This window comes from Panthera leo, chromosome D2, assembly GCF_018350215.1.
Source record: "Panthera leo isolate Ple1 chromosome D2, P.leo_Ple1_pat1.1, whole genome shotgun sequence".
Classification (NCBI taxonomy): domain Eukaryota; kingdom Metazoa; phylum Chordata; class Mammalia; order Carnivora; family Felidae; genus Panthera; species Panthera leo.
Window position 1 is genome coordinate 47,150,014 of NC_056689.1, and position 16,799 is coordinate 47,166,812.

Sequence of the window (16,799 nt, forward strand, 5' to 3'; positions counted from 1 at the left end):
CTGAGCTACCCAGGTGCCCCAGTCTTTTTCTTTTCTTTTTAAATATTTATTCATTTTTGTGAGATGGAGAGAGACAGAGCGTTACCAGGGGAGGGGCAGAGAGAGGGAGACACAGAATCTGAAGCAGGCTCCAGGCTGTCAGCCCAGACCCTGATGCAGGGCTTGAACCCACGAACCTCGAGATCATGACCTGAGCCGAAGTCGGACACTTAACCGAATGAGCCACTCAAGCACCCCTAGAGTGCAGTCTTAAAGGAATATAGGGAATTAGGCAGATGCTAATAGGCAATTTCAGAAGAATGTGCAAAACCCTAGATTAATGAAAGGCATACAGGGTTGTTGAATAAATTTGTTAAAGAGAAATTCCTTGAGCATATTTTATTTGCAAATCACTTTTAGGTAGCGAAGGTAGGGAATGGGTATAGAAAAGAAAATACACAAGAGTACAACATCAAGATACCTTTAATTACAGTAAACTAGCAAAGGCATAATTTTCTCAAGTCAGGTAACACAGTATGGAGAGATATAAAAAATAAACATTGAAGGAAATGGAAGGAGGAATTGACAAAAATATAATAGAACTTTAGAGTACCACTCAATACCTTCACAAAGCAAGCAGACAAAATTAGAGGGATACAGGGTCTGAGCTAATAAGTATAGAAGCTCATAGACATAGAATAAGTTCTACATCATTCAGAGACATCTTTTCATGTACCAATATAGCATCTACAACAACTGTTATGCCACCAAGAGTAGCTCCAAAAAAAAAAATTTAAAAATAATAGGTAAAAGAGGGGAGCCTGGGTGGCTCAGTTAGTTAAGCCATCCAACTTCAGCTTAGGTTATGATCTCACAGTTCGTGGCTTCGAGCCCCACGTCAGGCTCTGTGTTGACAGCTAGGGGCCGGGAGCCTGCTTTGGATTCTGTGTCTCCATCTCTCTCTGCCCCTCCCCCAACTCATGCTCCGTCTCTCTCTCTCAAAAATAAATTTTTTTTAAAAAAAGAGGTAAAGAAACCATTTTTTTTTTTAAACCAACCATTTCAAAATGGTTTTAAATTATCTCCTAAAAATCTCATGGATATCGGGCGGTACCCTTAGAGCAGAAGCCCACTTCAGTCTCTAACTGAGATGGGATGAATAAAGTCACAAAAAGAAGCTACTTCTAACAATGAAAAAATGCCAAGTAACCTACAGAATCTTACACTCTTCCTGAGTCTACTAGAGAGCTGTGTTGTTGCAAGGCAATCAAAGTATGACAACCCCCTCCAAGAAGATACAAAACAAACTATGATCTTTGAAAGAGCACAGGAGACAGAGGTAAGCACCATACAAATGGGTAAGAATAAAACAGCTAAAACTTTAACATAAAATTTAAAAGCCAAGTGTAGACTGGGGGGTTATTTTGGAATAATCAGGAGCCCGAGAAATAGAGAGTTCACACTCACTCAAAAGCTCTTTTTCATAGGCTTCCACAGGGTGCTCAGAAAGATGAAGGGCCAGGAGGAGGACAGAGAGAGCCCACATGGTAGCACAGGCACGCAGGAGATGACTGGCTGCTGGTGGGCGAAGGGCACCAAACCCCTCCCTCTTCCCCATGTCCCTTCTTTTCTACCCTCTAGTTCTAGGGACATGGGCTGCTCTGGGGCAGAAAGTTGTTAGTAAATGTCTGTTGAATGAATGAATATATGAAAAATATTATCTTAACAGTTGTCAGCAGAATGTATAATGAAAACAGTTCAAAATTAAATTGTTGTAAATTGCAATCCTCCCGTATAGTTAGGCAGAAAGCATATTAACAAATATTTAGTCTTATTGCTAATAAAAGAAATAGAAGTTTAAGGATCTGCATATGCCCATGTTTGCTCTCCATGGTTTTTTTTTAAAAACTATCCTTCCTTCCTTCTTTCTCTATTAAGGTAGGGATAAGCATCTGATGGTTCAAAGAGTCTTCCTGAAAGGTTTGGTAAGACCTAGGGACAGATAAAGATGGCCAGTCAAGAAAAAGTTAATATTGGCTGTGTCTTTATCTGCTCTCAAAGGGTTTTAGCTTTCCAACTTTTCTAACCTTGTATCATCTCTCAATACTCTCAAGTGGACCATAGCTTCTTGATTCCTTTCTATGCACCTGCTCTACCTCCCTAATACCAGGTCATTAGCAAACATCTCTTTATTGGTACTCTCTTCTTTTGGAGATTCATCTAGGATTTAAATGCCCGCTTTGCCCATGTCTACTATGTGACTGATGAGAAAGTGAGCTTATAAAAGAGGAGTTTATAATGTCTTGATTGCTGTTTTTCTTAACTGAGATATAACTGCCATATAAAATTATGTAAGTTTTCAAATATACACTATGATGATTTGGTATTTGTACATATTAAGAAATGATTATCACAATAAGTATAGTTAACACCCATCACCACACAGTTACAAGATTATTTTTACTTGTGATGAGAACTTTCAACATCTACTCTTTAAGCAATTTTCCAATATGCAATACAGTTATTACTAATTATAGTCACAATGTTATACATTATATCCCCATGATTTATTCATTTTATAACTGGATGTTTGTACATTCTAATCCCTTTCACCCATTTCACCCACCCCCATACCCCACCTCTGGAAACCACCAATCTGTTCCCTGTATCTATGAGCTAGGTGTTTTGTTTTTGTTTTTGTTTTTAATATTCCACATAAAAGTGAGATATACACTATTTGCCTTTTTCTCTCTCACTTATTTCACTTAACATAAAAATGCCTTCAAGGTCTATCCACGTCGTCAGAAAAATTTTTAGTAAGACTTTTTGTTACAGAAACAATATAAGCTTAAAACAGAAAAGTACAAATTAAAAAAAAAAATCTATATCACTCACCTAGAGACAACCATAGCTAATCTTTGCACATAAACAGATGAACACAGAGAATCTCAAATTTGTGATATTTTATATTTATCATTTGATTTTCAGAACTGTTTATAATACATATACTATGTATTTCCCCCATTCGGCAGTATTCTAAAAACATACTTCCATGTCGGCAGTTGTATTTCTGCAATAGTTCTAATGTCTACATAATATTTCGTTGCATAGATGTACCACAGTATCTTTCTTTTCAAAATCAGTTTCAGTAAACAATTCCCCACTAAAGGAAAAATAACTACTTCTAATTTTTATGATTATTCAAGTGAATGAAGGAGAGGGAATTGTCAAAAGGTCACTGTTAAGTTTAAATCTCAATAATTGGGAAAATGAACTACATAATGAAACTCTTTGAATACTATGCTTGGTACTCACCAAGGGGAAACAAAACTGTAATCGGAGAAAAATATTTTTATGCCACAAAGAAAAGAAAGGAAAGGAAGACATTTATAAAGCTTCTCAAATTGTCCATCACAAATGACCAAAGCTTATGGCAGACCTGGTTTTTTGGATTGATGATACGAATCTACTCATTCATTTTACTTCACAGAAAAACAGCAAAATCGTCTGTCATAAGATCAATAAGCCCAGAATGAAAAACAGGTTTCCTCAAATTGAGGATGATAAATAATTTCATAAAACCTAAAAATTCTTTCTTCTATAGATTTTCAAAACACTGAAAATAATAACATGCAGGTTTTGTTTTTGATTATGAAAAAAATGTGGGTGAAAGCCTTTAGAATGAAGGAAAAGATTTCTCTAAGCATGCCACAAATATGTAAACACATAAAAATTAAGTCCACGTGACAACAACCCAACAGGCTGAAATAAATGAAAAAATACCTGCAACATAATATAACAATTAATGATATTTCTTTTTTTTTTTAATTTTATTTTTAAGTAATCTCTACACCCAACATGGGGCTCGAACTCATGACCCCAAGGATCAAGAGTCCCATGCTCTTCTGACCGAACCAGCCAGATGCCCCAATACTTCCTAATATACAAAGAGTTATTACTATCCATTGAAAAGTCAAAACTATTTCCAAAGAGCTAAATGGGCAGAAGAGTGAAAAAAAACAATTCACAAAGCAAATAAAAATGGTCAATAAACATATAAAAACTGTTGAACCTCAGAGAAATTTTAAAAATTGACAAAAATCCCTTGTTAGTGAGGATTCTTATGCAGGGAAGACAATAGAAATTGATATAACCTTTCAGAAGGATAACTTGCAACAAGTATCAAAATATAAAGTATATATGCCTTTGGGTTATTAATCTCACTTCTAGGAATTAATCCTAAGAAAATAATCATATATAACATATGTAATTATATACTGCAGTATTGCTTACAAGATTAAGAAAATAAACCAACTGTCTATAAAGGGAGAACCAGTGAAATAAATTATGGTAAGTAGAAATACATACAACAGAATACTATATAGCTATTAAAAATGTTGACAGTACATTTACATTTGTATGGTTTTCAAAAAGAAGAGGTCAGAGCATAGACTGGTGTTATGTTATTAATGTCAAATGGTTACACAGATTAATAGGAATATCTGAAAAGATGATCACCAAAAACGTTAACAATGAACTCTGATGATTTTTACACACTTCATAATATTTTTCTGGATTAAAAAAATAATAAACGTGACATTTTTACAAAAATAACATACTCATACATAATGACAGACTCAACTATTTTATTCCCAGCGAGGTAGATTTTTATCTATATCTAGTTTGGCTATCAAGGCCAGTTGGCTGTTTTCTGTTTTATTTTATTACTTTATTAACTGTAGTATAACAAAGAATTTCAAAAACCTCGGAATTTCCTGAATGTCTTTGTTATGCTAAGGAGGACTCTGGGTGAGCCCCTACATAGCTACAGGATTGGGATTTTCAGCCACTGACTTCCAGCAAATGGAAGGAGAGTTGAAACTGAGTTCAATAATGGGGCCAATGATTTAATCAGCAATACCTATATAATGAGGCCCCAATAAAAACTTTGGACATCGGGATGCCAGGGCCATGAGTTCAAGCCCCATGCTGAGGTGTGGAGCCTACTTAAAAAACAAACAAGCAAAAACACTTTGGACATCAAAGGTCAGTGGAGCTTCTCATTGGCGAACACACTGATGTATGAGGAGAGAGATGTGCCCTGACACCACAGCGAGAAGGCATGGAAGCTCTGTATTCCCTCACAGATCTCACCCTATGTGTATCCTTTATAATAAAATGTAGTAGCACCTTCCTGAGCTCTATGAGTCATTCTAGTGAATTATCAAATCTGAAGGAGCTTGTGGGAACCTCCTAGATTGGTAGCCAGTTGGTCAGAGATGTAGGTGGCCTGGGGACACCCTGCCCCCAGACTTGCAGCTAGAGTCTGAAGTAGAGGTGGTCTTATGGAGGACTTTGCCCTTAACCTGTGGAATTTGCACTAACTCCAGGTAGTTAATGCCAGGATTGTATTGCAGCACACCTAGTTGACGACAGACCAGTTGGGTTGACACAGAACAGTATCCTTCTTAAGTAATGATACAATACGATTTTCTACGACTGATACTTTTGAGAGTAAAGTAAATGTCATAATTTGGTAAATGGCCAGTAGCTTTGATCAGATTTTGTGATTTTTCTACCATAAACAAAAAATGTAAGAAATGTTTATCTTCTTGGGTACCCAAGTGGCTCCTTACCTATGTTATTCATGCAACTCTCCCAAGCTGTACTCCCACATATGTGCACCTCTACTAAAGCATTCACTACTATATTGCATTTTCTATGCTTCTCTCTCATATGCCAAATTGTGAATTCCAAAGCAGGGACTACATTTTATTCACCTTTGCATTCTCAGAGTCTACCACAGTGCCTACAACATAGCGGATGCCTCACAAGTTTGGTGAATGAGTGAGTCAACGAAATTGCTCTATCAAAATCACTTCTGTGAAGGAAAGTGCTTAATGGGTACTTTGGTTTGAAACTTCATAGTCATTCTGGACTCTTCCATCCCTCTATTCAACTAAATACTGGTCTGGTAGACTAAAGAGATCTTTACAGGGAAACAGCAAATAAAAATAAGTATTCCTTTAAATACAATAAGGAAAAAGAGGATGGTGTCAAATACTGTTTTTCTCTTCAATCTTTGTGGTCTCTTATTATATAAAACAGAACATTAGAAATCCAAGTTTGAAGGACTTTTTCTCTGTAGTCAAAATGCTTATCATTCTTACAACAACTTATTCACTTACCTTTTAATCTAGCATCACCGCCAAAGGCACCACAACCCCAGTTTCCTGTGGCTACTGCAGAAAGATTCTCTGAAGAAACTCCAGGACGGAGAAATCCACAGTAAGCCTGCAGGATGAAAGAAACATCACAGTGTGTGAGTGATTAGACACTAACAGTATTTCTGACTGATGTACTAAGATCAGTGGCTATTACCAAGCTTATGCTCTATTTTCTTTTCCTTTTCTTTTTTTTTTTTAGGGGCCAAAGTAGAGGGAAAACAAGAAAACCCTGGGATTATAGAAGAGAGTAAGAAATGATCAATTCTAGTATTTATTTGTTTTGATGCTGGGCCAAAGCCCTTAAACCAATACAGACAAGTCTCAGTTTCTTTGCCTGATTCAAACAAATATAAATGAAAATATCAAAGGTATTTCAAGAACTGATGGGATCCCAATTACAAACTACCAGGAACTGAAGGGAGGAAAGACACTTAACATATAGCTTTATTTGAAGGCTTCTGAACACCATTTTTTCCATTAAGATAAAGAGTTATCACCACTGTGCTTCCTTAACACTTGCTCTCTCAGTTATTGGGACTTAAAGACTAGTAACTGTGTATGGGATTCCTATACCTGGTTATAAAACAATCTTTAAGGTCCCCTCTAGCTCCAAGATTCTCTGGTTTCACAGCTCTGCTTTAAGCTAGAATATTTTAACATTTGCTAGTCACTTTGAGAAAAGTATGATCTATCCTGAGGACACTGGCTAAGTCTTACTTAGAGGAACATTTAATTTTGTACATGAGAAGACTGCAGTTTAAGCCCCAAAGTTGTAGATTTCCATTTCTTTGCTGCCAGCCTAGTTGGTCTTTCTCAGTTTTCTGAAACTATCAGACTATATTAAGAGGTTTAATGTAATAGCAAAGCAAATCTCCCCTGGGTTCTCTCAAGTAGCAAACAAAGCCTAAAATATAGCTTATGTGTAATAGTAAATAAAATAAAAAGAATGATCTGTGACAAATGTTCCTAGAGAAAAACCAAGGATAAAGAAAGATGCTTCCATGAAACCCACACATAGAAATATAGTAAATTGCTCTCTGAAGTTTCCACAAAGGTATAAAAATTTATTTTACACACTGTCTGGATAGATTAACAAGGCTATTCCTTCCACCCCCTCCTAGGCTGTAAATCCTGACAGATATTAATTATAAGTTGGTACCAGACCATTATTCAATGCTGTGGTACAGAGCTTACACTAGAACTCACAAATTACCTGTATAATCAGATGCATGGAGCTTCTGAAAATCTCTTTCAGATCAAAAATATCAAGAGCTCAGGTTTGTTTGTTTTTTTTTTTTTTTTTTGCAGGTTCTTAAAAGACACAGAGTCTCTGCCTTTATGCCAAAGGGGGAGAAAAGACTCTGTCAGAATACACATAACTTTGCCGCTTGCTTCCCTGTCAAATTCTCCTCAACAGGCCTACATGAAGATGATGATTTCTTAGCCTCCTGTTAGTGCCGCCTCTCTTTTACACTGTCAAAATGGCTTTAGTCTCTTCCTATTGCCATCTCTACATATCTGGGCTGACTCCTCTTTAATGAGCAAACATACCTTGGTGAAACCAGAGCCTAACAACAGAGAATTTGAAATATTTATATTATTAGATGAAAAGTCTAATGTAAAGTGCTAACCAATTGTGCTAAAAAAAACCCCCAAAACTCCACAACTATCTTGAAAAATGGCCATAACAAAAACAAACTATAAAAACTGAAATTAACCAGCATTCGTGTTTTAAGCAAAAAAATCAAATAATACTTTAAAAACTTAATCAGAAATTAAAAGATATAAAACAATTCAGAGTAATTAGGTACAAACAGTAACTATTTGAGGTGCGTGGGTTGCTCAACTAGTTGGTTGAGCGTCCGACTTTAGCTCAGGTCATGATCTTGTGGTTCATGGGTTCAAGCCCTGTGTAGGGCTCTACACTGACACCGCAGAGTCTGGAGCCTGCTTTGGATTCTGTGTCTCCCTCTCTCTCTGCATCTCCCCTGTTCACGCTCTGTCTGTCTCTGTCTCTCAAAAATAAACATTAGGGCGCTTGGGTGGCTCAGTCAGTTAAGTGTTTGACTTCAGCTCAGGTCCTGATCTCACCTTTTGTGAGTTGGAGCCCAGCATCAGACTCTGCACTGACAGTTCAGAGCCTGGAGCCTGCTTCAGATTCTGTGTCTCCCTCTCTCTCTGCCCCGCCCCTGCTCACACACACACACACACACACACACACACACACTCTCTCTCTCTCTCTCTCTCTCTCTCTCAAAAATAAACATTAAGAAAAACTTTCAAAAATAAACGTTAAAAACTTTAAAAAAAAGAATAACTATTTATAGTGATTAAATGCAAAATTCTTTTATTCTGTTTAAACCAAGTATTTCCAAGGTCAGACATAAGAGAGAAGCAGCAAGCTCTTCTAAGTCTCCTTTAGAGGAACAACCCATACTTCTCCCTTCTGCAGTAAGGAGAAATATCCCTCAAATGCTAGAGACCAGAGCAGGGTCACTAATCACGGAATCATTTCCTTTTACAGCAGTAATGAGCCCCTACAGTAACAAATAAAGATCAGATAAGGATAGAGACCTCAAAAGAGTGGAGTTGCCAAGTTCTTACTTCAGAGGGAAAGGTACTAGGAGTTCTCAAGAGCTCCATGCTGGCAACAAATACATCCCTCCCCCCCACACTCACCGCCAGAGAACTTGAGGCAATTTATCAGAGCAGTAAGAATAAAAAGAAAGCCAGCTCAAACTCTATAGTCACATCCTGACCATAATCTATAGTCACATCCTGACCATAATCACTAATGACAGAGCTATTTATTTTTTATTAATAAACAACTTTAAAGAGAAAAAGAGGAAGCATTCATACCTTAGGACAATAAGTAGAGAATACCAAAGAACACTCATCTCAGAATGAGTTTTGATGGGAAGGGAAGAAGAGAAGGAAGACAAAGGTAATTCTAGTATCCTGAAGGATACAATGGGGAGCTTTGAGAAAAGCAAGAGGCAGGAAGAAAATACTGGTACCTAGAGGTAAAAACTAGAGCCCAGCCAGAAAGTGATGAGATAAATACAGAGATACAGGATGGAAGCAAAGAAAGTGAAAAATAAAACCAAGAAAACAGTTGTAAAAACCTACAGGCCCAGAACTGGACCTGGGAAATAGACAGTACTCAAGGGAATAGTCACAAAAATCCATGCACACACATGCATGAGCACACACACTCTTAAGTAAGAGCTCAGGCTTCAACATCAAGTTTAGCAGGCTCAAGTAGATAAAATTAAACTATGTCTTTCATTATAATGGAAATAGTTTATACTGTTAGCTAGAGTAATAATTTACAATTATTATTCCCAAAGAGTCACTTATTTGGAGACAATCTACCACTTGTCTAACTTAAATTAATACACAGTTGGTACCACTGCTGATTTTCTGAGGTCTTATAATATTGTTATCTCTTAAAAACAAACATAATATAAAAAGATCCTTAAGAATCTTGTGGAAGAAAATAAAATATTATTAATCAAGAGTCTTAAAATTGTCCTTAGAGGGGTGTCTGCCTGGCTCAGTCAGTACAGCATGAGACTCTTGATCTCAGGGTTGTGAGTTCAAACCCCACATTGGGCATGGAGCCTATTTAAAAAAAAAAATTATCCTTAGATTAAGTAATAACGATTTTGCAAAATTTTCATCTTTTGTAAATTTCTTTTGTTATTTGATTAAATAACAAAGAGGTTTATTACTACATTACGTGTAATGAGAAAAACTTGGGACCACCAAGTTATTCAAAAATAGTAGTTCAATTGTAGTACACCAATCCAACCAGTTTTATGGCCATTAAACAAATTATTATGATGATATTAGAAAATGCGAAAAATATTTACAATATATAGTTGAATAGGTAAAATACAAAGTTATAGGCAACTTTTGAACACATTTTTATGAAACTATTCATGTGGAAGGACGTACAAAAATGAAAACAACTATTTGAAAGGTAGGATCACGAATGACTTTTTTCTCCACAAAATAATTGGGGGAACCTGGGTAGCTTGATCCTGGCTCAGGTCAACAATCAACAGATCGAGGCCCCTGTGTTGGGCTCTGCACTGACAGCACGGAGCCTGCCTGGTATTTTCTCTCTCTCTCTCTCTCTCTCTCTCTCTGTCCCTCCCCGACTTGTGCACAAGCATGCATTCTCTCTCTCAAAATAAATAAATAAATGTTAATTGTAACATTACTAGATAGACTAAATAAAATGAAAGAATTATGCAGACCTTAGTCTCCTTATGTGTGAAATCAAAGATTGGATTAGATTATCTATGATTACTCTGATTCTTTATATTAAGAGATTTAAGAAAAAACTCACTAAAAATGACACATTTGGGGCTAGTATTTCTGAAAAGTAAAGTGACACATACAACTGACCCTTGAACAAGGTGGGTTTGAATTGCATGGTCCACTTACATGCAGATTTTTTTGATAAATACACTAAAGTATTGCAAATGTATTTTTCTCTTCCTTATGATTTTCTAAATAACATTTTCTTTTCTCTAGCTTATTTTATTTTAAGAATACAGTATATAATACATAAAACATACAATCTACGTGTTAATTAACTCCTTATGCTGTCAGTAAGGCTTCCAGTCAATAGTAGGCTATTAATAGTTAAGTTTTGGGGGGGGGGTCAAAAGTTGTATGTAGATTTTCGGCTATACAGAGGATTGGCACCCCCAATTTCTGAGTTGTTCAAAAGTCAACTGTACTTAAGAAAATATTATTAATGATCAGATGTTGAACTCCTCCTCCAGTTTAACACTCTCTCAACTGGGCTATCTAGGCTACCCCAGATGTTGAACTTAGAAATACCAGCATCTAGGGGCACCTAGGTGGCTCAGTGGGTTGTGACCAACTTCAGCTTAGGTTATGATCTCAGGGCTCATGGATTCAAGCCTCATGTCTGGTTTTGCGCTGACAGCGTGAAGCCTTCAACGGATTCTGTTTCCCTCTCTCTCCCTGCCCCTCTCCCACTTGCTTCTCTCTCTCTCTCTCAAAAATAAATAAACATTAAAAAAAAAAAAAGAAATACCAGCAGCCAGTATTGAATGGTTTTGTTAATTAAGCTCTGGTTTAATAACAACCTCTTTCCAAATTTGTTGATGGGTAATAACAAAAAAATCCATAAACAAAATGATTTTAAAAAGGGTAAATGGTGGTGATTTCCTGTTAGGGTGGTCTGTTTGCTTCGTTCAATTTCTGATCCAGAAACCTCTACGAAATGTATTCATTACTTAATATTACTTGAATGAGTCTAACATGGCTAAATACAACTTTTCACAGATGATTTCTTTCTTCCCTTGCTGAGCTATATGCCACTTTTGCAAGCTAGAGTCATAAATCCTTCCAACTACAAAGATAATTTTCCTCTACAGTGTCACCCAGCTGATCCCTCACAGAATTAAACACTGCTTCACAGTATCAGTTAAATAAAAGACAACAGACTCTTCCTTTTAAAAACCAACTCTGCTTGCAGGTCACGATGTAGGTCCAATAGGACAGGTGGAGCCTAGACGGAGCAAACTGTTTCCAAAGGGAATAAAGCACTTTGTGGGATTGCCCTTTCAGTTCGACCTGATGACTAATGCCTAAAAGTAGCAAAAGAGCCCACAGAATTCAGAGATCCACATTGAATTCTGATGGTGAAAACTGGTCTTACGCTCTGTTGCTTCCTAGATAAAATGAGTTTTCTGTTCCTGCCCACTTTCTCTCTGGCATGAAAAAAAGTTGAACTGTACAAGTCACCTTTAGAGTAATTTAATAGACTCTTCTGCTTTAAACCCAAGTTTATCAAACACAGCAAGGTGTAAATCACTTAATATTCTCTCCAAGTTGTGTTGTCAGTTTATGTAAAACTCTGCCGCCATACTAAAATTCATAACTCTATTTTAATAGGTAAATGTAACCAATAAATGATGGAATGCTTTTATTTAGAAGACCCAAAGTTATGTGAATTAGTTCTCTAGTTAACTTGCCAACGACATTTAACAAAATCATTTACTGCTTTCTTTTTTTCCAGTGAAAGAATTAGAAAACTAATTCTCAGGGGCACCTGGGTGGCTCAGTCAGTTAAGTGTCTGACTCTCGATTTTGGCTTAGGTCATGATCTCACAGTTTTGTGAATTCGAGCCCAGCTTTGGGCTCTGCACTGACAGTGTGGAGCCTGCCTGGGATTCTCCCTCTCTCTCTGCCCCTTCCCCACTGTGTGCGCACAGATCTCTTTCTCTAAAAATAAATAAATAAACTTAAAAAAAAAGAAAGAAAACTCAATCTTGGCTAAAAGAGAAAATGTTTTGGAATATAGCAGTGAATGAAAGAACATATATTTATCAAGTGCCTTCCCGTGTGCCAGGCCCTGAACTAAGTGCTTGCTCAATGTTAGCCCATGTGCTAATGAGCTTACTCTACACCTGTGCTATTTTCTTGTCTTAGAGAATTTAATAAATAGGCTGGTGGGGGGAAAGCCTTCAAAGTTCCTTTAAAAAGTATATCAAACAATAAAGGATACGGAGAAAAGCAATCAACTAGAAGCTTGCTCACTGTTTAGGATTGTGATTTTAAGAGAAGAAAGAGATAACCAAGGACATATATGCTTGCAGGAGATTGTTAACGAAATGCAGAGAATATTCTCAGTGATTTAAGATGGAAATAGGTAAAAAGTCTGGAAAGAGACCTAGTTATAGTAATATCTATGTGAAAGGAGTTACATTTTTAAAAAGTGGTTTGAAGTCAGGGGAACCTGGATTCAAGCCCTGACTTCATCACTGCCCAGCTGTGTGACGTGAGGCAAGTTATTTAACTTCTTGAGGCTCCGTTTATGATCTCTAAACTGGAGACAAGAAGAGTATCTACACTTCCCTGGGTGGTTAGGATTAAATCAGACATCAAATTTAAAGTGCTAAGTAGAGTGCCTAGCATGTCATATGCAATCATTTAATGTTAGCTATTATTTTCACTATTGCTATTTGTATAATTAAAAATTTTTTCCACCACTATTTGACCGCAAAGAACCTTTTATGAACTATAAATTAGACTTACTTGCATACTGATATGAACAATGGCAGGTTGAAACAGAGAACTACATACTATCAATCCATCTGCTTCATATGGTTTCATCTATTCCATACTTGAATGGAAGGTAGACTTAGAGGCTTTATCTGGCACGTGAAGAATATTTAGGAAATATCTATAAATTTGTAACATTTTCAGTGATTTAAGATAATGTAATTATATCTAAAAAGTTTATCTTAAAAAACTGTGTTAGTAATTTCTAAGAAGTTTAATGAATCACCAACTAATGCATTTAACAAATATTTTTGAGAAGTTCTCATAAGCAAGGCAGTGCGCTTGGGACTGACTGATTTGAGTCAAATAAAACGTCTTCTGTTGCCAGGTTAAAGGCTCATTCTTTTTGTATGAAGTGAGTTTCCTAAGGACTCTACATTCTACAAATACTTATATCTAACTTAACCTATTCACATACACCAAGGTTTCATATCTTTAACTTTCTGCTGTCTTTGAGGAGAGGCAAAAAGGTTAGTGCTATATAAATAAGTAAATGTAGAGAATACCAATTGGCCATGGGTAATTAAAAAAGATTTATTTATGCCCAGGATTATTTTTTAAAACTATATTTGCAGATAATTTCTAAATGTGAACAATCTAGCTCCAACAGAAAAGTATTTGTGAGAATATAAATTTTTATCCATAAGAATATAAATTTTTATCCTTTAAATTTTTGTTAATGTATGATTATGGTTAAACACATTCCCTTTACACATATTTCTTTTCCAAACTACCTACTGCTTACATAAATGTTTTCTATTATCAGTGACCATGACCATCTGACAAATTCATATGTGTTTAATAAGGAAGGAATATCTGATGAAAATCTAAAGATAAATCTCATTCTACTTGATATGCTATATAATAAAAATATCATGTATTTGGAAACAGGAATTTGGAATAGTGAAAGGCTTACATTTAAAATGTGCCGAACATAATAAAAGATATTTCGTTCTAGAATCTCTGACTTTCAGAATCAGGTAAAGGAGAGAAATTATACCTGCTGATATACCAAACAACAGTCTTTCTCCATAGGTTTTCTGAGAAATTACTTTAAAAAAAAAAACAAGAAAAAATATATACATGTGATTATCAGTTACCTAAGTTTAACTTTGGAAGATAGTGCATTTACTTACTCTTCAAAAAAATTTTTTAAACATTTTTTTAAGTTTATTTATTTGAGAGAGAGAGAGAGAGCGAGCACATGCACAAACGGGAGCAAGAAGGGGAGGACAAAGAGAGAGGGAGAGAGAGAAAATCCCAAGCAGGCCCTGCACTGCTAGTGCAGAGCCAGACTTGGGGGCTCGGTCCCACAAACCATGAGATCATGACCTGAGTGAAACCAAGAATTCGGCACTTAATGAACTGGGCCACCCAGTCGCCCCTACTCTTTTTTTTTTAAGAGATCCCTTTGAGAACTGTAAACATTAAAATAACCTAATAGATTATGTATGAGAAAACATTTAACAATTAGATTCTCAAGTAGATCAGAATACGAGATAATAAATGTATTTACACTCAAAATATATACCAGTTTGTAAGAGTAGTAAAAGCCGCTGTGGATTATTTGGTTGTTTACTAACTATAAGAAGGGCAAGGTGTTTGAGCTAGGATAAGCAGAGTACCACAGAGAGGCCATTTCTGTGGTAAGACCAGGCAGAAACTGTGACGAGGATATACTTAATGCCAGAAGTGTCAGTCCCAGGGCACTCCCAATCCCCTTGCAATGGTACACTCAGTCTGCTGTCATAATCAAAAGTCTATGTAGGGACTGGCAATGTGTAGCCATGCAAAACCACAGATCTCATTATCTTAACAAACAATCTCATAACAATGTGAGTTAAACAATGGTTTTCAGAATTGGGTCAGTTTCCTTGGCTGTTAATTTGAGGATCTAAAATTATCAATTATTTTGGTAAAGCCCTAAATCTAGAGAATAGAATCAGTACTCTACTGAATGATAAGAGTTTATTTATATGGTTAACAGAAGTGAAAATCTGAATAATAGGTATGGCTCATTTTCATATTTCTGTAATACAATTAGACAAATGATTGTGGTAGACAGCACTGAACATCACAGAAAATCACAGATTCTATCATAAATATGCCAAATTATCTAATCAATAAACAGTTTACAAGTGAATCTTACCTATAATAAAACTTAACTTTTATGGCTTATCTGCATCAATCCTAACAGCATACCTTTGCAGAGACATCATTGAAAGGTGTGAAAAAAATTTTTAGCACTCATTCACTTCTATATGGTTTTAAAATAATAATGTTCCAAAGCAAGTAAAAGTACTTGATGAGCTAAATGCATGTGTGGGGCTCAATATCAAGCAACAGTCTATCTGGCATCAGTAATCAAGCAATTACGAAATGGAAAGTACATCTTGTACAAGCTGACAGACCCATTAAATCAGGAGAGCTGTGGGCAGACATACTGACACTGCAAGAATTACCAGAAAGCATTAATTTCAGCATTAATAAAATGGCAGTAAATAGATGACAGTTGCCAGATGAACTAAGAAATGAGGTTACTGGCCTTGTTAAGCTCGCGTCTGATTTTCTCAGGCACAAACTGGTCGAGGTAGCGTCTGAAGTGAAGGGCATCAATGGCGACGATTTCGGTGCCACGCCGCTGCCAGGCGTCCCTGGGGCAGGATGAAAGGGGCAAGATGACTAAGGAAAGACACTCACAAAATATAACCCTTGTGAGGCCGGGTTTCTGAGAATTTGGCAGGGTTAAAATATTAAAAATAAACCAACAAACCAGTAGCCATAGGTCTCAGCAAAACAGGAGGGCAGAAAACACCATTTTATTCTTAGATTTCAAGGCATTCACGTTATAGACTGTTAGGCATTAAACGGTAACATGAAAAATTATCAAGAGATGACAAACATGACCTAATGTAAACAGGTACATCATTTACAGTGAGTCTCAGAAGTTAAAGGATTTAGGGGCCACACAAAAGGAACTTAGCTCTTGGTTTTCCTCTAAGACTAACGAGACGTCATTTGTATCTTGACTAATGCCAAAAAAAAAAGGGAAAAAAAAAAAAAAAAAGGTCAAAAAGCTCATTCCTCCTTGGCTTTCAAAGACCTGCTCTTTGGGGCTTGGGTTTATAACATTGCCATGTATCACTATCATCCAAAACATAACCCCAAGAAGTCAAGTGTTACAAAAAATGTGTACTGTGCACAACTGCAGACAGTGCAAAACTATTTTTAAAAAGACAAACACAGTAAAGCAGACAGTAACACATTGCCTGTGGAAATAAGGACTGGGTGAGATGATTTTGGAAACGTGAAATTCCAAATATTCCAATATTCTCTTTACAGGCTTACATAAATTGACATGCCAAGCAACTTTTTCATGCTGAAGAATGGCAACAGAAACCTTCATGTTAGTCTGTAAGTAATTATCAGCAATTAAACATCCACATAATTGTTGCAACCAAATATTTTAATCAAAACAACGAG

The 16,799-nt window shown here is 36.3% G+C and overlaps 1 protein-coding gene across 7 annotated transcripts in view; it reads right to left on the bottom strand.

The window, feature by feature from the left end:
• The window catches only part of PARG (poly(ADP-ribose) glycohydrolase), a 131,511-nt gene that overhangs the window by 13,211 nt on the left and 101,501 nt on the right, over positions 1-16,799 (bottom strand). For all 7 annotated transcript variants that reach the window (XR_006194404.1, XR_006194402.1, XR_006194401.1 and 4 more), the window contains 2 exons: positions 15,862-15,970; positions 6,168-6,273 (listed from right to left, as the gene is read on the bottom strand). Coding sequence is in view for 2 of the 7 variants with exons in the window: in XM_042908054.1 (XP_042763988.1) it covers positions 6,168-6,273; positions 15,862-15,970 (215 nt within the window). In the remaining 5 variants the exon portion in view is untranslated. The remainder of the gene's footprint in view (positions 1-6,167; positions 6,274-15,861; positions 15,971-16,799) is intronic.